A 24,408-nucleotide genomic window follows, 5' to 3' on the forward strand; every position below is an offset into this window, starting at 1 on the left:
CTGACACACATGGCTCAGCATTTTCTCAGAATGATTAGAATCTATTTAAAGTATCCTCGGACTGAAGATGGGGTTCTTTAAAAGGTTCCTTACAAAGCCACGCAGATACTTAGACGTAATAAAAAAAGGAAACCTACAGCTTCCGGGGGAGAGCTACGTGAATGAGAAAATCGTATAAAAAAATGTCACTTTTTCTTCTTGTAGATGGTACAGATGGTTCTGGCCCAAACAGTGAATCTCATGGTAGTGTGGACAGTTTACGGAAGCACCTGAGGGCAGATGCCTTTACTCAGCAACAGCTTGAGGCTTTGGACCGGGTCTTTGAACGGCCTTCATACCCCGACGTCTTCCCAGCCACTGAACACATGAAACCTGATCAGGTCAGTATCTGTTTGATTCAAAAGGTGCACACACTGGGGCAAAACTAGGGGCAACCAAAATACACAAATCAATGAAGGTGATACAAATTAAATAATGAACAACATAAAATCTGTAGTTGCGCTCCTACTTTAAGGCAGTAATTTAAATGTGTCTATATGCAATAAATAAACTCATGTCTACTGTTTACTGAACAAACAAGAACCAGCAATGTCAAAGCCATGGCTGTCTACAAGACAAACCTAGAATACAAAATAAATATTCTTCAAAGCACAGGTGATTAACATAAGATACTGTTAATATAATATTATTCCAACATCGTCATTTGTCTTGAAACAAGTAATAACAAGTATCTTGGTTGGCAGGTCTGTTCTTTAAATTATATTATCTATAAATATAAGTAAAGAGTGACCTTTTGAGTTTTATCAACTACCATCTTGATTGTTTTCCTCTTTGAAGTTAGAAGTAAAAGCTGTGCAAGCTATTCATCATAATGGAAGGAATTAGAGTCACTGTCAAGGCAACAAAACCATAAACACAAAAATAAGCCCTATATGTACAACCTTTTTTATTGTAGGCACTGAGTTTATTACAATGGACAACCTTTATTTACTTTCATTATACTATTAAACAACAAGAGACTATTCATTTTTCCCTTGAAACTCCAAGCAGGGCCTATAAAGCAAAAGCAGTCGCCTAATTGAGTTCATTTTAATTTCTCTCCAATCGTGGTGAATTATGCTGGTGATAAATCAGGGGGACAGCCCTCACCCCTAGTAGAAGGCCTAATTTGCAGCTAATTACAAAACTGATTTCAACTGGAAGATCAATACCAAAACGAATTGGAAATGACTTGCAATCACAAAGAGCGGCAGTGAGGGTATTAAAAAAGGAGAGGGAAAAGGGTAGGCGTGTGGAAAAAAGGGCCTAGACCAGTACAGAAAAATCAGTTTTAATTTAATGTAATGTTAATCAGACCACTTTCCCTTTCATGGATTCTTTTCTCTTTTTTTAACTCTTGAAAAGGCAGGCCCATTAGCCTGTGTCTGGTTTCTAAAGACACGCATTAAAAACCAATTCTAAAAATGCAAAACTCAATGGATTCAACCCTCCCACACTTCTGCTGGCCATTTGGCCATCCTTTTCAAATCTCCAGTTTTTTTTATCTGCTTGATAACATAGCTATTATGCATCTGAAGCCTTTAAGAATAGAGGAAAACATCCACAATTGTGCCAGTGAACAGTTGTAGCAGACAATTAGAGTTTATCTGTGATAGAAGCAGACAAGGCTGGGGTCACAGACATTCCCTCTGGGACCTCTGTCCACTGAGCTGCTCAAACACACTTAAGGGGCAGGCAGAGACACCACAAATATACTGGGCTTGCTTCATTGCATACTGAAAGAATAATTTAGAGGCTAAAGTTAAAATGCATAAATAATAAAAAAAAAAATACATTTATAATTATAATAATATAAATGTCCCTGCGGAGTTAGAAAATTGTTAACAGCAATGACATATAAACCATGTATATGTTGCTTGATGACGCTTGTAGAGACGAGGTTGGTCGCACACTCAAAAATCTCTTCTTCTTTTAGACCTGACTGCAAATATTATGCATCAGATTCCTCTTACGTTTTGTTTTAAATTTGTTTTACTATTAATTGAAGCAAAACAAGAAACAAACACAACACGTTGTGACACACAATGTGTCTTCATCAGGTGTTGCTGTTAACTCTGCAGAGACATTAATATATAAAGTGCCTTATGGTCGGCACCTCTTTTTGGAAAAAGCTCTGTTGTGCACAAATGCCTTCAAGATATAATATAATTAGATGAGTTTTTACACTGAAATGTCCATTCACTTGCATTTAAAGTCTAGTTAATTTTGCTGGTGACATTTTGAAATATAGTAAACATAAAAGCAATACTACTGTCACTTCTAATAGCAATAATAATTATTATTATTATGAATGCATCCTCAATGATTGAAGTCTAATTTCCCAATCAAATTATATTTTAATACAGTACTACACTCTCCAAAGTTTAATTTAACTTTATTTTTATTTTTTATTAGCCCTTAGCTGTCTTCGATTTTGTATTTATTTTTTTACTTATAATGTTTCATGCATATGTCCTCCTAGAAACGCCACACGCTATGCCTCTGTAACAAAGCTTCAATGTTTCCGCCCTTGGCTGGTCAGGGGTATAGCTGCACTGAAGCACAAAGAGACAGCTGACGCCTTGTCTTTCTGTTCATTATGAAATCCTGTTTTTTTCTTTTGACTTGATTATTTTTTAAAGAAAACCCAACAAACACATGGGTTATCTATTGACTGCATATTGTCCCATTGTCCTGGTTATTTTGTCATTATACTATAAATAATAATTTGTATCAATAATTATTTTTTTTAATTAATCCAGCTATTTTGCTGAATAATATAACTCTTTTTCTTCTTTGCAGGCTAACGAGTATTCTCTACCAGCACTGAACCCTGGGCTTGATGACGTAAAGCCCAGTTTGTCAGCAAGCGCCAACCAAGACATAGGCTCTAATGTGTCACAAAGCTACCAAGTAGTGACAGGTAAGATGCTTGTGCTACATTGCAAAGCTGCTGCTTCCACCCTATAAACTGTATCTGTAAAATAAATGAACAATGCATAAAAAACGTACCCAGATAAGTTTCGAAACTGATGAAGAATGCAAGGCTTCCCTCATTAGTAACAGCTGTTTGCAACAGACATCAGAAGCTGTAATTGCGCCTAGACAGTTTATCAAGTCACCATTAGATCGCTACCTACAAATGCCAGGCAACAATGGTAAGGAGGAAAGGGTAAAAAGGGGTATGGTTTCAAACAATTTAAAGTAAATGAAGGCTTAGCTTTATTTATTTTTTTCGTCAGTCATTGGATTTTCCTTATTAAGCAACTAATAGCGAACCAGTTTCACTGCCAGCAATATCTGCATTTTTTTTGTCTGGCATACTTAATGACAACCTTTATAATTAAAACATTGTTTCATAGTTGCCACTGTTATTAGCTAGAAGAAGAAGGTTAAGTTTACTGATAGCCAACTGTCGGCCTGAGATTAATATTGTGGGGTTTTATTAAAATTCACATAATTATGCAGGAGCCATCAAAGCCAATGAGTTCTGTGTGGGGTAGGATGATTGAAAATTACAGTCCCCCTTCTGAAATGATACCAAGCACTGTTACGTGACAAAGAAAGGCTTTTTTCTCATTAATATGTGGGCGGCTGGTTTCTCATGAGAAGAAAGGTGTGTGTTTTGTCCTTTGTGCTCAGGTAGTTGTATCAAAGCAAGCTTAGTCTGGAGGGGTCCTTCCTGGCAGGTGGCTTTATTTGCACCTGGGAGTTTTAAAGAGGAGGTATTCCTTTTTAAAGGGGTTAAATAAAGGTCATCTGCCGATCTAGCACATAGCCATTTACCTTCCCGTGAAGGAATTCCAACACTGCCCTGTTTATATATTTTTTTACATATGTAATTGAAATTTGTGAATATGTGAATAAAACCTTATAAACAAAAAAATAATAATAATGAAATGTTTTTTGTTTTGTTTGTATATGTGTCGTAGGGAGAATGTACATATTGCATCTCGGGACAGCAGCATTTAAACCAACTCTGTGATTTTTTTAATGGCCAAAACATTTGTTTTTATCAAGTGGTTCTATAACTAAACACAGTAAAGCAAAATTAAAAAGCGTTCAACTGTTTAATGATTTTCCTCAACATTTTAATAATTTGCATTATTGTTGTTTTAAATACATTTATTAGATCTTTAAATAAACGAGGGCTTGCTTTTTTTTATTTGTGGTTATTGTCACTGGCACTTAAAATTTTACACTTGATTTTCCCCTAGTGACTGTTGACACTAATAACTTAATTTGCAATGTATTTTAATCAGGTACACCATTTCGGGTTTGGTTAATAGCAGGACATTATAGTTTACTGGAATATGATAAACCCAAGTGTTAGGAACTGAAGCCAAGGAAAGAAAGGTTCTAAATTATCTTTTTGCATTTAGGCTTGGATCCAATTTTTAATTAATAATGCCTTTACAGGGGAAAGAGCTGAAGATTATGTTCATTCTTAAAATGTTTTCTGGTGCCAATTAAAATGCCTGGAGTTATTGATCTTGTTGATTTTATGTCCTGGAATTTGCATAATCTATTAAAGAGGAATGATTCATGAACTCTTCATTACCAGAGGAGATTGGCATTTTAAAGGACTGCAAAGCTAAAAAGAGACATCTTTTGTGTCCTCTGTTTATACCATTACTGCTAAAAGTATCTGTAAAGTAGGCAGCCGATTCAAATAAGAAAATAATTTAAAGCATTGTGAGCATCATTGAAATTCACCAGGAAGCAGCTGTCTCCTTTTAAATGAATATTTTAATGCACTTATGTAGTCATGTTTCTATAAAGTGGTTAAAAGGAAAATACTGAGGTTTTAGTTTTATTTACTGTGATATCTATGAATGTTATTGCTTCTTTTTTTATCTTATATTAAAAGCCTCTGGTGCGAATCTTTGTCTAAAACAGACAATGCAATGAGACATGAGATATGTAAGGTTTGTTCAGTACACTGACTCAGATCACGACGTTTAAATAATATTTAGACATTTCAAAAGTGCTTTCTAATCATGTTGTTCAGGCAAACAGTATTAAGGTTTTGTGATAAAACTACTATGTCTTCCTCAGCCTGTACTAAAGTAGTCAAATCTATGTTGGACCATCGGGACAAAATAAAAGAACAATTTTAAAGGTGGTTCATTTCAGGACTTTCCTATCTTTTATTATTTATAATGTGTGCTTAAAAGCAAAAAGTTTTAATTTAGCTGCTAATTTGGGCTCAATTTGCAGCATCAGCTGCAAAGCAAACAGAGCCTAATGCAGGGGGTGTCAAGTGGCATTCTATAGATACAGAAGAATGAATCAACAGTAAAAATTCTTGAAGCATGTTGCCTGCTGAGCCTATTAATCTGAAACTTCCTGGTGCCAGCGGGATGGCACAGTCTCAATGGGCACCCCTTGTTCCCATATTGAGAATTTGAGATGATTCTGCAGGAGGCTGGTACGTTCTTAAACTCTTTGAGGAATGGAATGTTTTTTTTATTTTTTTTTAATATTAATGCTGTTCAATACGCAAGGCTTTTGGAATGGTATTCAACATCCAGAAAAGGACTGGGAAGACATGTACATGTTGAGTGGGAAGCATGTCGTAATCACGGTTAAAGTGTGACAAAAATATAATCAGAAATAGCTGCTTTGCAGCCCATCTTCAGGATAACCTGTTTGTACAATTAATTTTCCAAGTGCGCCTTGTCATTCCTCTGAGCAATGGTCAGCCACCTAACCTGCTGTTTCTGGTGTGTGGTCTAATGCCCTCGGTATCTGTATGCTGGAGGCCCACAATCACAGCACAGAAATTAATGTTTATTTCATCATCACAATAGCACAGTAACCTTTGAGCACCGATTTGATAATGAATGACTTTCACTGAGCGTACAGGGAATTGAAGCAATTTGGCTCTCCAAACATTCTTTACTTAGTTGTAATTAATTAGGGTATACAGGTTTTTGGATGGTGATAAATTGCCACATCCTAGATTTAGAATTGGAGGTTGCTCAAAGATCTTTTTTTTTTTTTCATGTGAACATGAAGGTGTCCCTGTCATATGTTCCATGAAAATGTAATATTTTACCGTCCTAAAGAAACCATGTCAGGTGACTTTGTTATAATGAGGTTAAAGCACGCTGAAGGTTATTTGATGGCGTGAATGTGTGCTTGGTGAATACATACCGCAGTGGGATTAGAACAGGGATTGTAAAAGAGAGTTGTGAGAATTTTCACAGCTAAGCGGTACCAGTGGGAGTGCTACCTCCTGGGCCTGTGTTTATCTTCCATTGGAATAATCATGGATTGACAGTTTTCTTTTTTAAGGGTGGCTTGTCCCCAGGACAATAAGAAACACCATTTGTATTAGTTTCAAAGTTCACTGGTCTAGAACACAACACCGGGGTCACTGTTCTATGTTGCCCTTGTCTGTTAGACAACCAGTGTGTGTAAACACTAGTCTCTAACCGTGAACAAACTGTTTCTTTTTTTTTTCTTGTGGCCATTTGAAAGACCAATACTCAATACGGCTTTGGCTTTGGATACTAAGTATAAACAGTAAAAGATGAGCACATAAAAAACTGGTAAACAATCAGCATACATAATTTTTAGTTTAAGCAAATTAATTTGAATATTAAAATTGATTTTACAATGAGTTTGACTGTTTTTAAAACAGTTGTCCTTATCAGCTTACAGTTTATTGATTTTTACAAACCACATATAATCATGTTTTACTTTTCTGACCTGTTAATAGTAAGAAAATTATATTTTCTTGATAAACAATGCTTTAAAAAAAAAATCCAATTGATTTGTGTGGGAAAGAGGCCAGTAAAGATGCTCGATTTCCTGGTGTTAAGTTAGAGGGTTGTCACTAAAGCATCCCATATAAAGAAGTCCTTGTCTTAATGAGGAATCTCTACACACAGATCTGTTGTAAAACAACAATAGTTAGGAAGCACCTAATGAGACCATCATGGAGTCCTGAGAGTCTTTGTAAACAAGCCCAGCAAAGAACAGAATATATGAAGAGGACACGTTGCGCCAGCAACAGTGCTTACAGTGATTGCCTAGGTTTCTAAGTCAAAAACCAGAGTGAAATAAAATATGTTGAGCTTGTAAACCTAAAGTGTAAGGGTTGGACTATTCACTGCTTGTTGTCATGTTTACCCTGTCCTTGTGCAGCAAGCTTGTTTCATAAACTGTATCTATAAATGTAGCCTTTGTTGTTCAGGCTAGAGTGTCATTGTAAACATAAAAAATAACTCTCTAAGAATTAGCCTACAACATGGTAAAAAAAAAGGGGGGGGGGTCAACTGGGGCTGTTTGCTTTTAAACATTAGAGAAACAATAGTTTGTTGATCTAGTACTTGTTGTTTAAAAATGTTAAATGTTAAAATAAAAAAATAAACGTATGCATCAATATATACTTAGCTACGGCATTTTGCTTGATGTCTGTACAGATTTATCTGATGTCTGGAAAGAATTCACTTGCATTTATTCAGCAACCTACCTGCATAGTAAGAAAGTATTCCCTCAGTACCTGCTGTTGTACACACAAAAAGCCTTTTATGTGTACAACAGCAGCTCCCCCCCAATCCGCCAAAACAAAGTATTATGTGCTTTTTGTGTGTCTGCAATATGTGAGGATAGCTTGCCATTAACGTTTTGACAATATTAGCAAAATAATGCAAGGAGTTTTAACCCGTGTAGGATGGCCTAATCATTGTAAAGAAAGGCTTCAGTCAGGGCTTTTTGCCTGAAATGCTATCTGTGAAGACCAGGATGAAATCCAGGGGCTGGGCATGGCTTGGCATAATGCCACAGCAGTAATCTAGTCTGCTTAACCAGAGATTACCATTTACATAGACAGGTTGCTTGAGAAAAAAAGGAATGGGTTTTAGGAGATTACTCTTTTACAAAATAGGAAAACAAACTGCCACAGGCCTTTAATAAAAACAGGGACTCGTCATCCATTCTGCAAAGATTAATCTCACCCACACTGTCTCTGTTTTCGCTTGAGCCCCCTGTCCATTAATGTGTCACCTTTCTGATTCTGTGTCTTTCTGTGTGCTGTGTGTGCTGCAGCTGCAGTGTCTTTTTCTACCAAACTGTCAGTCAGTCACATACACTTTTGTTCCACCTTCTGCATACCCCCCTCCTAACAAATTGTTACTTTTACTGGAATGTTTTGGAACATTCTTTCTCTCTTCTATTAAAAAGCACAAAGCTATAGAATTCTTCACTGCGGTAAATTCTCAAATGGCCACAGAACTGCTGTAGGCTCAGAGGTTGTCATTTTGTGTTTACACATACAAAGAACACCATGATCATCCCCTGATTGTAATATTTCCAACTGTTTAAGTAAACAATTATTTATTTATTTCTACGTCAAAGATACAACCAAGTGGTAAAATCCAATAACAAACCCAAATTTATGAAAAACTGAAATATATGTGCTTTTTTTGGTTAAATTTCATAAACAAGTTTTTAGTATAATTTCCATGAGATCTAAAAACAGAGATATTTTGGTCAGATTTTTCATAGTTTCTAAAACAAAATACACACACCACAGTCAGTGACATGCAGTTCCACATTCCATTTTTCCTTTTGTTTACACATTTTTATGGCCATTCTCATCACTCATTATTTCTTTTTCTTTCCTTTTTTCGTGTGTGTATGTGTCTCTTTTTTTGTTTTTTTCATCCGGCAGAGTCCCATTCATCCTCCATCTGTGTAAAGCAGGAGCCACACGAAGCGTCGCTGGCTCCTTTCACCCCCTCCTCCCTGGCAGGCTCAGGCCTTGCGGAGTTCCAGCATTTCCAGCACACCGTGTCAATAGACGCCTCCACCCCTTGCTACAGTGCATATACCCACCACAGCCCCAGCTACGGGCAGTATGCAAGCCAACCTTTAATAGCAGGTACACCACTACTAAATACACCGTACGCCAAATAGGTGTGGGGGGAAAATTGCTACTGGAGAACATACTGTGCTGAACTAGTGATTCCTTTGAAACAACGAACATCACATATCATAGTTCCCCTGTGTTTTAGCCCTTTTATTTATCTACTTACTTTACATGTGGCAACCACCGAAATGACAACCTGTGAACAACAAGTTTTGTGATGCCTGAGTTGTTAAACAACGCTTTACCGTGGAGAAAACCACCTATTTTCTGTAGCTTTGAAATGTGTTTTCCAGAAAACATAGCAATGTATTCACCGTTCGCATCATGAAACCATAATTAGCTGGCAGTGGTTAAATTTCATTACAACACCCATATTCAGATCTTAGAATAGCTTGCCGTAACTGGGCCTTGTTTATATATATATATATTACCTGAAATTTCTTTTACGCCCAAAAAATTACAAGTTTTTTTTTTATTCCAGTAGTTGCGTTAACAAAAAAAAAGTTTCTGTTGCCAGCTTCATTTTATTAAAACATTTGGCACAAAGAGTATAGTTGATTTACTACTGGAGTAACTGCCATTTACTTTGTTGTGCGATTATGGTAAAGTTTTCATATTTTATGGTGTCATTTTCAGGAGGACGCTGGTGCCATGCTATTTTTTAAGGCAGAAGCATGCCTTGATGTTGCTAGGCACTCCACTATGGCTTGTTAAAATATTCACGGTTGTATTATGTAAACAAGAGCAACTTTGACTGCTGTCTTCCTCATTAATGTTCAATTGGTAAATGATTTTCCCCCGACCCCCAGTGCCCCTCGTGCTAACAATGTATCATTTGCGGGCCTCTGAAGTTCAGGAGCTAGAGGAGCTTTGGCTCGGCTCAAACTACGTGCGGCAGCACAATCACCCTGGTGCCTGGGTAGGACAGTCACCTGTCACAACTAATTACGTAGCTGAATGTGGAACCATTGTGCTCAGCTCAATATGATGCTCACGTTTTAGTGGGACCAGAGCCACAAAGGACCTGGTGTGCATCTATATTCTATCATGTCAGATGAGTAGGATATTTGAAAGTGTGGTTCATTGGGGTTAGCTTAACTTTGTTTCTTTACTGTGATTTTGGCTGAAATAAGCTTAAGGAATTTCACTTGCAAAGTGGCAGAACCTGCAATTCATCCTATTTTTGTATACTAGGGAAACTATCTTTTAACAAAAACAAACAAAAAAACTGTCATATTGAAAGTAGTTTGTTTTAAATCTTGGTAAAATATTATTTTTCTCCATTATAATTCACTATTTTCTGAGTACGTAATAATGTGACCCTATTTTGACAACAATATTGAATCCCACGGTTAAAACTGTCTTAAGCCAATACCTAATGTTAAACCATAAGTTGTCACCTCTGCTGCCTGACTGTAGTGTAATACAGTATCACTGCACTTTGATACAGGTGATTATGCCTGGCCAAGTGTTGAAGGCTAGCTAATCCCTAGTGTAAGGCAAAGTCTTCACTGTTGGTGTGACAGTTTTATAGAGCCAGGTGAATCACTGACCCTCACAGCGACTGCACATTGTCTCTTGAACTGTCTTGCTGTAGCACACAGGACATGCAGTTTTATTTTATTTTTTCCCTTAAAATCTCATTTCGTACTTCTTTACTGTTTAACGCCAAAGGCAATTTTTATTTCTCATTCATTTAATTCCCCATATAACATACTGTAATATATTTTTGAAAAACAATCTGTCAAGCCCATTATCACCTGTCAACTATTAAATGTACGAATAAATACACCTTATGCAGAATCATTTCAAGCGTATATATAGCACACAGACTTGAGACCACTTTGATGTGTGTGTATATATAAATGTATTAACCAATACAATAGTGTAGTAAACACATCCAAATCTGGTACTGTAGTTTTCATTGTACTGTATTTAAAATAATTTGTACAGGGTTTTTAGCTTTCCTGTTCTATTAAGAAGTAGCTTTATCTGATTTACAAAAGAACAAAAAGTGAGTATGTGCTTTGATAGTACCCCCATTGTCTGTAGCTTATCCTATCTATATCTTGCACATAGCAGATACGGTACTTGTTGTTTTAAGAGACACACTGGAAATCCTGGGGATTAAGTGAATGTGAAATTGTAGATGCAAGATATAATAACAATGCAATATAAAAGGCAAATAAAGGCTTGTGGATAAACCAGCCTGTTGCATTCGAACTAAGACAAAGTGTTATAAAGGTTGTGTTTTGTGTTGTGTTTTCTAGGTCGTGACATGGCAAGTACCACCCTTCCTGGCTATCCCCCCCACGTGCCACCGACTGGACAGGGCAGCTACCCCACCTCTACACTTGCTGGAATGGTCCCTGGTAGGTTCATTCATTTTATGAATCACAAAAGCACACACATACCCCCACCACACAATGCAGGGTTTATCATGTTCTCTTTCTCTTGCTTCTTGTCTTGCCTTCTTTCCAGTGACTGAGGCCTAGAGAAACTTGGACCACAAGATACTGTAAATAGCCCACAAAATGTAGAAAAATCAATTGCCTCCAAAAAATATTGTTTGTATGTTAAAATAAATGAATAGGATACAAATAGCAAGAACTTTCTTTCACACACTGAATCACATGGACAACACACATAACAATTAAATCAAGAAGCTTTCATGTGAGTAAACTGCATCAATATAGCAAACATTTTAAAAGCCATTCGAGTCTCCTGTAAGCTGTTTTTAGTAGTAAAATTATTCCTTGCCATGATACCATGCTGAATTGTATTCTTTTGACCCAACAATAAACACATTTAGGATAATGATTACCAAAGGAATCTGCATGCCTAGGCATGCAGCATTGACCTTGAGTTAGAAAGTGAGAGTAGTTAAGAGACAATCTGATGCGGATAAGGAAATTAAACGTGCTCGATAACTGATCAGTGGGAAGGCAATAGGACAGTTCCTCTCAGTTACACTTCAGTTCCAAAGCTCATTATCCCCTTGTGTGCGCACCTTCACAAGTCGTCGATAAACATTGTTTTCAGCCATCCTCAAGCCCCAGTGCTACAGAGCGTATCTCTTTCCCCTCTACTTAACCTGCAGTGCAGGTTCACAGCAAACAGTTAAGGGTCACAAAACAGGCAAGAGAGGCCTGTAAATATTTAAATCACTATCTCTCCTAGGAACATGGCAAGAGTTTCACTGCCGACCACAAGCAGAGAGGTACTATCTCTATGCCATTTCTTCAGACCAAAAACTATTGTTGCATTTTCTTCCAGCGCATCTTCAAGATGTAATACACCATAGTATTGTCAAACGTACAGTAGTTACCCACAGGTACAAAGCATAAGGATGACATATTTATTTGGCACAACAATAATACATTGTTGGCCTTTATTAATTAGAGTAAGCATGTGCTAATGTTATTCTAATCTGTTATAAATTGGTAACTTAAACCAAATAGTATGGATGCTGTACTGTTTATTTGTGATAAGAAAGCAAAAACCTATTTCACTGTTTAATGGACAGCCTCCACGTAGTATTAAGGCTAATATTGTTACTTTCTAATATATTTTTTTAGTTTTATAATTCATTCTGTGTCAATATGTTTTTATTAAGCATTCATTTTCATCAGTCACACACAGTAACGTGAAGCCCTGAAATCCTTTTAATCCAAAGGCTATACATTCTGTGCGCTTTCCCATTCATCGGGCCTAGGTCGACTAAGATTTAGTGACAGGCCCCAAACACTGTTAAACCAAAAGCCGTTCTTCACCAGCTTCATATAAAATCTCGCCTTTATTGTCTCATAAAAGAAAGAAACGTGTTGGACCCACAGCATTGCTCACTGCCACGGTCTGAGTTACTTCCTGAAACTGGAATGCTGCAACACACAAAAAAAGGGGGAAAAAAGGGGAAAAGATTCTATAGAACAGCCTTTACTGATGAAAGTTTCAGGAGTTTATATGGGTACTAGCAAGTCAACAGTATAACCTAAAGAGCACACCCTACTCCATTACATATGTTGACTAAAGAACAAAGAGAAATCTTACCTCAAGATAGAAAAATATATTTTAAGATTAAAATACTACAGTGATATTCATCAGCATGCAGCTGACAATAGTAAAAGTGAGTTTCCTGATTTGTGTCTTTCTCAGTATTGAACTATAAATAATGTAATTCTTAAAATGCTATGTTGTGAAATATAGAAAACAATTAGTCTTAATTAATAATTTATTTTTTAGGGAGTGAATTTTCTGGGAACCCCTATTCCCATCCACAGTACACACCCTACAATGAAGCCTGGCGGTTTAGCAACCCTGCATTATTAAGTGAGTATTACTTTTTGCATGTAAATAGGTAGTTCATTGTTTCAATAATATGCACATTAAGCTTAATCTTTATATACCTATTTTAATATTTAGCAAATTAGTCATTTTTTTTAGAAATCTATTTATTTTATAATACTATGCACACGTTTTCAATAGCATGTATTTGTAGGGATGCCAATTTTAGGGATTCAATATTGTTTTTAAAATAATCTTTTATTTTATATATATATATATATATATATACACAGATTTCTTTGTGTGTTTTTCAACCGGTATTCTTCTCCTGTGTTAACTTTCAGGTTCCCCTTATTATTATAGTGCCGCATCTAGGGGCTCCGCACCTCCCACTGTTGCCACTGCCTATGACCGCCACTAGTTACCACAGAAACCAAATGAAACTGCAGGACGATGGGTGTGGCCTCTATATTGTACCAGTCTGATTGGCATCGGGATGAAAGGCGACTCCAAACCATCCGACTATCTCTTGCATACAGTGTGAAGGACGGACACCTAACAGTTTCACACACACACCACGCACACACACACACACACACACACACACACACACACTATTTGACCTTTCGAACTATATACACCAATCGGCAACATTTTAAAATTTCAAGAGACTGTGGAAGAATAATAAAAAAAGATAAAACATGGTGTACGGAGGACAAAGTAAAGACTGACAAGTGTTTATTTTTTTTGTTTATTTGTTCTTCTTGGATCAATACATTCCTGTACTTGACTGCTCCCTCCTCTTCTTCCAAAAGGACCAGCATTTGAAAGCAGTATAGTTGACTCTGAAGAAGCATTTTCTTTTCCCAGATGCATGGAAAAAGTGACACTTACGCTTCCTTGTTAATGGAAATGAGAGACTGTATGAAGCTGTCTGCCATTCAAGAAGATTGCAATAGAGTAGGCTGCAGCTTTGGTGTTCAACCACTCCCTTTGTCAATGCATTCAAAAACATTCTTGGAAAAAAAAATATATATATATATATATATATATATCTATCTATATATATATATATATATATATATATATATATATACACACACACATATATATATGTTTATGTTTGACGATGCCATGAGAAGATTAAGTGGACATGTTTCCTGTGATACACAATCAGATGTAAAAATAAATAAATAAAACAAACCGTGACACATCATGGTCTTCTACCAACCAGAAATTAAATAAGTAAATAAATATTCTTAAATTAAGTTTTTTTATTATTATTATTATTATTATTATTATTATTATTATTATTATTATTATGAAGGTCAAGGCAAATGATCTTGAAGAGAGTCCATGCAATATCTGAACTTTGTTTTTACTTGTTTTTGCACTATTATCTTAAGGTATGATGGTATAGGATATAAACACTCAGAGTTCACTTGCAGTAACTGCCTTTTCTGCAGCGGGGCAGTATGGACAACCTTTATTTACAACAACAAAACAAACCTGTGTGAAGCTTCATTTTGTCAATTGATCAGAGCTGGCACTTAAGGAAGCTATTAGAAGTTTACAAATTCCAGAAATATGCCATTATTTTGGTTACATTTATAGAAACATGCTCTGTGCATGACTGTAGATAGCTATGAAGACAAACTTTTTTTTTTGTTTTTTTACACAGGCCTGTCTTGAAGCTTCTGTGACACTACCTGCCATATGCAGTAGCTTCAAAGCCTTAGTCCAAATTTCTACTCCTTTTGGCAAATATTAGAAATGGGGGAAATAAAAAACATTCTTTAAAAAAATAATTGTAACAATTTGCACTTACAAAAAGTAAACATGTAAATGTTTTTTGTGAAGACATCCATAGCTAATAGTTGAACTTGAGAGACACAGTTTGTGGACAACCATACTTCTCTTTGAAGCCTAGGCAGTTGTGACAAACATAACTACTTTCATTCAAATACATTCATACCACAGGCTTCAAGCCATACCGATGAACACTTAAGGTACCGTATGTAAAGATGACTGCAAGCACAGTTTTTTTCCTACCACTTTTTAAATACAATTTTAAGTTACACTGAATATGGAGACACATTAAGGCATTTTTTTCTAAATGAAACTGATACTTTGATCTACCAGTGAAGTCCGGTCAACAATTTGTACTGAAAATCACAGAACGTTTTACACCATTTATGTAGCCAAGAAGGAAACAACAGCAACTCTAACATTAAAAATACTATTTCAGTGTGAAGGAATTGTCGACACATACTGCTCCTAACAAAACTGGAAAGTGAATGTACTTCTTACCACATTTGCCAAAGACTTAGTTCTTGTTAATATTTTATTTACAGTATGTGTATGCATTGTAAAAGCAGTATTATAGTAAAAACAAACTAGTCAACACTGAAAATGTATGTGCTAATATTATGCAGAGACAAACATCGTCATTGTGCATATTTAAACTCTGTAGACTGGAAATGTAAACAGAAAGGTGAATTCTAGCAATTATTTAATGTTATGTTATTTGCAACAAATTGCTGCTTTGTAGAATGATTTGTGTATAATGTGAAGACAATTCTTCTCTGTATATAAGATCACCTACATCTTGACCATTGCAGTATCGTACTAATTTACTGGTCCCATCTGTAGATATTTCAACAAAAACATTACATCATTTGTGTGACTGAAGTCTCGTAGTGCTCTTTGAAAAAATAAAAGAAAACAATTAAGCACAGCATGAATTTTGAACCTTGTGAACTGACAGTCCAAGGGTTTCAAGATGCAGCCCATTATCACCTTTAAGGGTTTGCTTCAACATTTTTTTTTTTAACATTTGTTTCTTTTTTTACAAAACCTTTACTAAAATCACTATGCAAATTAAGAAAATGGCTTTCTTTAATGTCTTCTTTTGCTGGGCTCTACCAAGTCACATATTTCCCTTTCTTTAATTGTGAAAAAGCAGTTTCAAATTGCTAATATGAACACAACACAGCAAAAAATGCTGATACAAGTATTTCTATTATCTGATTGGAAAGACTGTTGTCACAACTGTTGTCTGATCATGCTATCCATTCCACATTCATTGTGAAGTGTTACCATGTTTTAACTGAGGTGTCAAGAGAGCCTTGGGATTTCTTCACTGCATTTCAGTAAAATAAACTTATTTTTTTGACCATTAAAGTTATAGTGACAAAATCCCCCAACCTATTTCATTGTGGTCGTTTGCATGCTTTTCATACTTGCATACCCGGTGGAATAAAAATTACAAATGACTAACTTCCTGGACAAAGTCTGCATTAAAAGCTTCTCATGTATTTTTTGTATTTTTTTATTTTTTTTGGTTGACATTATATCTGAATCAGATGACCCTATAAAACCCCAAACGAATGACGAAGAGAAAACAAAATGTCAGACTGTGCAATGATGCATTGCACCCCCTTGCTCTGAAAGCAGAAATGATTCACAATCATATTGCATTTGGGATCTGGATATAAACTGCTGTATTTGTCACTAACTATGATGCAACAGTTTGGTACTTTATCGTACCATCTTTAACAAAAAAAAAGGAGAAGGAAAAAATAAGACTGCACAGACGATAAAAGAGGGAATGGGTCTCTTCCAGTTGTAAAGATGACACAAGGGACATGTCATAGATCTAACAAACATTTTTGATGGTCTATACCTAAAGCCACATGGCTTCAATCATTGTTCCAGTTCTGTTCAGATTTTTTGTGCACATGATAAATAAATTTTTGTATGTCAACTCAGAGTCATGACTCCTCCATGTAATTGTAGAGATAATTAACACTAGCAGTACCCTATAGATGTCCATTCTGAGGGCTCCAAGGTTACCTAATATATTAACCAATCCCAGCTGTTTTTCCTCCTCTTCTGAATGTCGCAGACACAATGAACTCCAAATTGGATCAGGCACTGGAACATGCAATGTGATGGGGTATTGCTTGGATTCAAGAAACTAATACAGCATCCACAACATACAGTGTCTTGATTTGTATGTATAATAATCCTGTTATTATGCATTACTACATACACAACTTAGATACATTAAATAAGGTCAAAAGCATGTTTTATACAACATTTGTCACTACAGTAAATGGCCACACAATTATAAAAACATGCTTTTAATGTTTTCATGTACAGCACTTTTTCATCAGGTTTTTATTAAGTAGACTGAATTGTATAAAGAATCAACAAGAAGATTAAATGATGGATCAAACACAGCTACATAATTAGCACATACAGTAGTCTGGCATTAGCCCGGGCAATTATGAAACATTATAACAATATGGTGATAGGTATGGCACAGTCATTATGTAAAATCAAGGTCTAGGAATTTCTTCTGACATTAACCAAAATGAACTGATAGTATTATCTTTGTAAAAAATGAAATGTGGATAAATTAAATAGATGTATGGATGTAAGCAATTGATTTTACCATTTACTTGTGCTGCTTTTGTCTGAGTAATTTATTAGTTTGTTACAATAAATGCCTCAATATTGGACATTATTCAGTAGATATACAGCAATATACATTAAAATACATTCAAAGAGAAATCAAAAGCTTCACACTGAGACTGCAGTAACATGTTAGTATAGTGCTCAGGATTCATAAAAACAGTAGTATTTTGTTATGCAATGATTTATGTAAATTGAAACCATGATAAAAGAGATGCAAGAAAGTAACAGTAGAAACTTTATTTAAATACATTTGTCTGGATTGACAAAGAAAATTTACTGAAAGGTAAAAACATTACAAACAAACAAGAAACACCCTCAGATTACCTTTAAACACCTACTTTAAATGTTTATTGTTAACTGAGTTGTTTATTTCTAGTTGGGAAACTTTATTGGGTTAATAACTTTATGGTTTGTACTGTATCTCAGATTCATATGCTTAAATATTAGTGATTTTACATATGCAATTTGACATTGTGGCATTTCATTTTAAATATATTTTATGTGAAGCAACATTTGATTTACCTTGACAGGCACCATCTTGGCATTTCGTTTGCAGACTAAAGCCTCATGCTCCTTAGTGTGGCACACATGGCGATGTATTAATGCAGTATCTTTGTGCAGTGTAAGGCAGATATATTGGGGTCCACCATCCTTTAAATCCCTAAGTAAGGACCCTACTTGACAAACACATACACACACACACACACACATATATATATATATATATATATATATATATATATATATATATATATATATATATATATATATATATATATACATAGAGAGAGAGAGAGAGAGAGAGAGAGAGAGAGAGAGAGAGAGAGAGAGAGAGAGATGCAAAAAAAGGCATGTCACAAACTAAAGGCTTGGGTTACACAATACATTTGGAATTAAATTACTTCCAGAATGGTCTTGATACTAAGGAGACATCTTCAGGTAACTGGCTATTATAATATCAGCTGAAAAGACAACAGTTTATCATTTATAGTTTTATAATTACCAACTGTTCCTGTCATCAGTGTTTTTGGTCAGGAGAATGTCCAGAAGATACGTTTTGCATCAGTTATTTGTGTCATTGTATGCCATTGCATTTTATAATGCACTAAAGTAATATTTTTTACCATCTTACATTAATTGTTTTGTTAAAACAATTCATATAAATGAATGACTTTGAGGTGGGAGCTGGATTCACAGAGGTTATTTTGCTTTGATGAATTTACTTATTAAATGGCTGCTTTGATTCGAGATGATGGTATCACGATACTCATACAGTCCCAGGCTACAAATACGCTGGTTCCAATTTTCCACTCTGGGCAAATTGGCCATATTACATTTACTATGGAGGGGGCAATTTCCCTGTGATTACAGTCCCTGTTTCAACTTGGCATGTGCTTCTTATAATTGGACAATTAGTCCTCGGCGCTCGGTGCACCCAGTGTGTACAGTGCTCGGTGCATCCAGTGCATGCAGTGCTTGGTGCACATGGTGTGCTCGGTGCACTCGGTACGCATAGCGCTTTGGTGTTCGGTGTTCGGTGCGCTTGGGGCAAGCCAGCCATGACGAGCATCCCATGGTTCCACGCCTGCACATCCTGCAAGGCGAACATGCCACTTGGCGATAAGCACTCGCTCTGTGTGGTGCCTAGGGGTCCAGCATGCCACTGAGGCAATCCTCGCATGAGATCCCCTGCGCTCAGGCTCCTGCGCCGACACCCTGTAATCACTCCCCCTCTTCACAGATGAGAAGGTTGAAGCATTCGAGGCAGGCTAGGGACATTATGGACCTTAAGGTGTAGATGGCCCAGGTCCTTGACCTTCTGTCAAGGCAGCAAATAGAAAGTACTGATTAGAGGAGAAACCTCAAAATGGAGCCAGTGGTGTACCACAGGGATCAGTATTAGGTCCTCTGCTATTCCTAATCTGCATTAATGATTTAGATTCTGGTATAGTAGGCAAACTTGTTAAATTTGCAAATGACACAAAAATAGAAGGAGTGGCAAACACTGCTGCTGCAGCAAAGGTCATTCAAAATGATCTAGACAGCATTCAGAACTGGGCAGACACATGGTAAATGACATTTGATAGAGAAAAGTGTAAGGTACTGCACACAGGCATTAAAAATGTGCATTATAATCTATGAAATCTATGAAATCTATGAATCTATGAAAAAGACCTAGGAGTTTATGTGGGGAAGCTATAAAAAAAGGCCAACAAGATGCTTGGAAAAGTGTTGAATTTAAATCAAGGGAAGTAATGTTAAAACTTTACAATACATTAGTAAGACCTCATCTAGAATATTGTGTTCAGTTCTGGTCACCTCATTACAAAAAGGATATTGCTGCTCTAGAAAGAGTGCAAAGAAGAGCGACCAGAATTATCCTGGGTTTAAAAGACATGTCGTATGCCGACAGGCTAAAATAATTGAATCTATTCAGTCTTGAACAAAGAAGACTATGCGGTGATCTGATTCAAGCATTCAAAATTCTAAAAGGTATTGACAATGTCGACCCAGGGGACTTTTTCGACCTGAAAAAAGAAACAAGGACCAGGGGTCACAAATGGAGATTAGATAAAGAGGCATTCAGAACAGAAAATAGGAGGCACTTTTTTACACAGAGAATTGTGAGGGTCTGGAACCAACTCCCCAGTAATGTTGTTGAAGCTGACACCCTGGGATCCTTCAAGAAGCTGCTTGATGAGATTCTGGGATCAATAATCTACTAACAACGAAACGAGCAAGATGGGCCGAATGGCCTCCTCTCATTTGTAAACTTGTAAACTTATTTTTCTAATTCCAAGAAAAATCAAAACAGTTGGTTCAATTGTTTTAACCTAAACCTATTCTGTCATAATAAGTCACAAAAATTGCGAAGAGTTTATAAGGAATGTTTGTGACTTTTGTGGTCAAAATCTCATTCTACATGCTACACCCCAACATCAAATTGAGTTAAATATAGCAACTAGTTAAACAATACAATCTAACAAGGAGAATTGCTGTACCTCAAAAAAATAGAAGGCACCCAAAAGCATGCCTGACTTGTTTGTTATGACTTTGATAACAATAGTTTGACTTTACATAAATACATTAATAATTCTCAATTCATTTATCTTAAGTTGTCCCTTAAATAAATACATAAATAAATAAATAGTAAGCTATGTTTAATTGTTTTTCTAAGAAAATCTTTATTTATTTATTTATTTATTTATTTAATTTGTTTAACATATTATGTCAGATTTAAAGCCTCTACACACTGACAGCACCTCTTTAAGGTGTGACAAGATGAATCAATTACTGTCAGACCTTGTAAGCACAGCATCCACGTGCATTCCTCAATAAGTGTAACTATTAAGCAATTGTTTAGCTCTTAACTTTTGATGTTAGAAATATCATACGTTCCCAACAGAAGTTGAAATTAATTCTGTTTGGTTTTTTTATAGTAAAAAAAAAAAACAGGTTTGTTGCTTTAACGTTCCTTAAGACAGGTTGCCTATTGGAGAATGGAGAATTGTGCATCACTACAGTCTGTGAAGTTTAATAATGCATATGGTTTAAAAGTAGACTTATTCCTTCTGTATCACACCACTGACTGCCCCAATCCTGTTCCTTCCATAGCAGACGCTCTTATTCAGTTGTAATTCAATTTCTCTGCCTGTTGTTTATTTCATAGCTCCCCTGTGAAGCATCAAAAGCTGATGTTCTGTCAGCCTCTAACTGTCGTATATGTTTGTCATTCAGCCCTTGTTAAAATATAAAAAAAAACACTTGCCTTCGTTCTTCCCCCAGCAGAGAATTCCCAGTAGTAAAATTATTCCATTTAGATGGAAACTTTTTTTTGTCACTCCCCTGTCTAAATTGGCATATCTGGCTCTTTTGCAGAAACCAATAAACTGTGAACCTGGATGCATCTGTCAATCAAGCTCATCTTTACTTGAGCATGCCAGATGACAACAAAACACACACACACACACAAATACACACACACACACCAGAAAGGGATCAGCTGATTGGTTCTCATCAGCAAGGCATTACAAAATGCACCTGGCATTCTCCATGATACCCTAAGACTCTGAGGGCCCCATTCATGGAGCAGTGAGCTTCCAGAAAGGTTTTTTTTTTTTTTTTTATAACTTGTAACTCATTCTGGTATTATTATTTTTTTTTACAAATCCTTAAAAAGTACCATTTGCAAATTGTAATGTACCATACACAAATTAAGTAAAATTAACAGGTAAAATTAAGACAGGAGGCAAGTTCAGAATCGGAAATCTTCCAGAGTAAAGCAGCAATAGCAATAAATAGTGATTGATTTTCATTTTAATATCTTTCTTGGAAAGTACAATATTTGTAAAATTGTAAAGTTGTAAAATTATATTTTATCAAGCTGCAATAATGAACAGCAAGATACCATCACAGTTTATGTTATTAATTAGTCATTTAGCAGACACTTTGTCCAAAGCAACTTACAGAGATGATGGGGTGAACTATGCAACAGCAACAACTCCTGCAGAGTCACTTACAATAGGACCTCAATTGTTTAAACAAGATCGGATAAAGGGGCATTCAGAACAGAAAATAGGAGGCACTTTTTTACACAGAGAATTGTGAGGGTATGGAACCATCTCCCCACTAATGTTGTTGAAGCTGACACCCTGGGATCCTTCAAGAAGCTGCTTGATGAGACTCTGGGATCAATAAGCTACTAACAACCAAACAAGCAAGATGTGTGTGTGTGTGTGTGTGTGTGTGTGTGTGTATATCATTTAAATGAGAAAAGAGTTGCATTGCAAATGCTCTTCTTCTTCTTCTTCTTCTTCTTCTTCTTCTTCTTCTTCTTCTTCTTATTATTATTATTATTATTATTAATAATAATAATAATAATAATAATAATAATAATAATAATAATAATAATAATAATAATAATAATAATAATAATAATAATAATAATAATTGTTGTTGTTGTTGTTAAATAAAACAAAAGTAAAGTTTCTTGTAAGCTGTAAACTAAAACCTAACAATTTTTCAAGGGGCTAGACTGGCATGTATAATTATAAAAGTTATTTTGCAGCACTCTTCAAATTAACAAAAACAGCAAAATACCAAAGAAACCTTTCAAAATTAGACAGAAAAAATAACCCAATATTTTAGATCAGTGGTGAAATGTTTACCTACGTGTTAATCCCCCTCTTGCATAACAAGGCCAAGAACTGGGGTAAAATAAATCCACTAACCCATAAGGTTCAGACTTCAGAAAGCCATTGCTTGCTGGGATGAGTCAGAACAAATAGTACATTTTATTAATGCAAGGAGGATTATTCGGAAGTGGCATATGATGTAAAAAAAAAAAAAAAAAAAAAACTGTTTTAAATAATAGTAATGCATGTTTGAAATGGACTTGTCATTTTTACACAATAAACAAATAAAGCATATTTGGATTGTTTGTTATCTAGTTTTGTAACTTGAATAGGTGTATTCTCCTCATTGGGTTCCCTATGTTTAATCCATATTAGTGGGCTGCTTTGAGTTACTTCCTGATTATATGAGCACCTTGTGTATATCATGCACCTCAGGTATATTATCCTAGTACACTGTGTAGAACACTATATACATTTTATATAGAGTTTTTTCTAAAATCTGTAAAAGAGTGCACAATATATTCTGAACATTACAGTAAACTGTATAATGGTATTACAAACATTGTATTTGGGCCTATAATTACAATTATTGGTCATTTTGAACATCTGTGCATGAATATGTGCATGAATTACATCTTTTTAGTTAACTTTTCAAACGGAGGAAGGCACAGATTTAAAGCGGGGGTTGTCAATCAGCTGTTCTTTTCTCTGGAGACTGTTGTAACGAGTACATTGAGCTTCTTGTTATTGTATGCCTTCTGTTGCAGTGCTAGCTGTTTCTGTTGTTTTGTGTTGTGGGTGTTTTGCTCAGCAAGCACACAGGGATCTGGGTTGGCACTTTATGCAATTTGCACAGGTGATTTCAGCAATGTGCATTTTACTTTAAACAAAGTTGTACGATGATGTCAAGATTCATGTGTACTGGATGTTGAATCGGTAAAGTCTATCAAAATGTTTATTAGCAATACGAGCAAAGGAGAGATATAATGGCCCAAAGTCCAAAGACAGGCATTCTGCCAGAACAGCTAAAAGAGTCCGATCCACTGTGAAGTTAGTGAGTATTTGGGTCTCCCCTTGTCATGACTACTTTCAGTCTGGATGCTGTGTGTGCAGTATAAAATATACTCAAGGCCCTATTTTTTTTTTAAATGTTCTAAAACTGGTAAAAATGTTGCTAAAAACTAATATCAGGGGTAAGTATCTGGGGTAATATCAGAGGACGGATAGAAAAGCAGAATGTTAACGCTGTCTGAGTAACTGTAAAAAGTGGAGTCAGGTGAAAAGTGTAAAAAGAAAACAAACCTAAATGAGTTTAATAAATAAATGAGATACATCCATGCATAGATTAATAAGGGTTTTAACTAGAAGGGTAATACAAATAAATATAAACAACCTGGTTTGTCCAAAACTTTCCAATTTTACACTGTGTTTTACACACTTTTACACTGTGTTTTAATTCCATGTAATCTTGAAATGGGTATTAGAAAAACTAATAGTCATAATGAATAATGATCCCAATAAAGTTGACCCCACAGACTGGGGAATTTACTATAGTGTAGAAAATTCGATCAGAAGAAGTATTCTGCC

At 35.7% G+C, this 24,408-nt stretch overlaps 1 protein-coding gene across 5 annotated transcripts in view; it reads left to right on the forward strand.

Moving 5' to 3' along the window:
* Positions 1–16,970, forward strand: part of pax2a (paired box 2a) — a 36,250-nt gene extending 19,280 nt beyond the window's left edge. For 2 of the 5 annotated variants that reach the window (XM_058985016.1, XM_058985015.1), the window contains 6 exons: positions 205–380; positions 2,842–2,962; positions 8,723–8,932; positions 11,191–11,292; positions 13,163–13,249; positions 13,568–16,970. In XM_058985016.1, the coding sequence (XP_058840999.1) occupies positions 205–380; positions 2,842–2,962; positions 8,723–8,932; positions 11,191–11,292; positions 13,163–13,249; positions 13,568–13,689 (818 nt within the window). In that variant the 3' untranslated portion in view covers positions 13,690–16,970. Of the gene's footprint in view, positions 1–204; positions 381–2,841; positions 2,963–8,722; positions 8,933–11,190; positions 11,293–13,162; positions 13,250–13,548 lie in introns of all 5 variants that reach the window. The other 3 variants (XM_058985012.1, XM_058985014.1, XM_058985013.1) reach the window with 3 other exon arrangements.
* The last annotated feature ends 7,438 nt before the right edge of the window (positions 16,971–24,408 follow it).

The sequence above is a fragment of the Acipenser ruthenus genome, chromosome 13, assembly GCF_902713425.1.
Source record: "Acipenser ruthenus chromosome 13, fAciRut3.2 maternal haplotype, whole genome shotgun sequence".
Lineage (NCBI taxonomy): Eukaryota > Metazoa > Chordata > Actinopteri > Acipenseriformes > Acipenseridae > Acipenser > Acipenser ruthenus.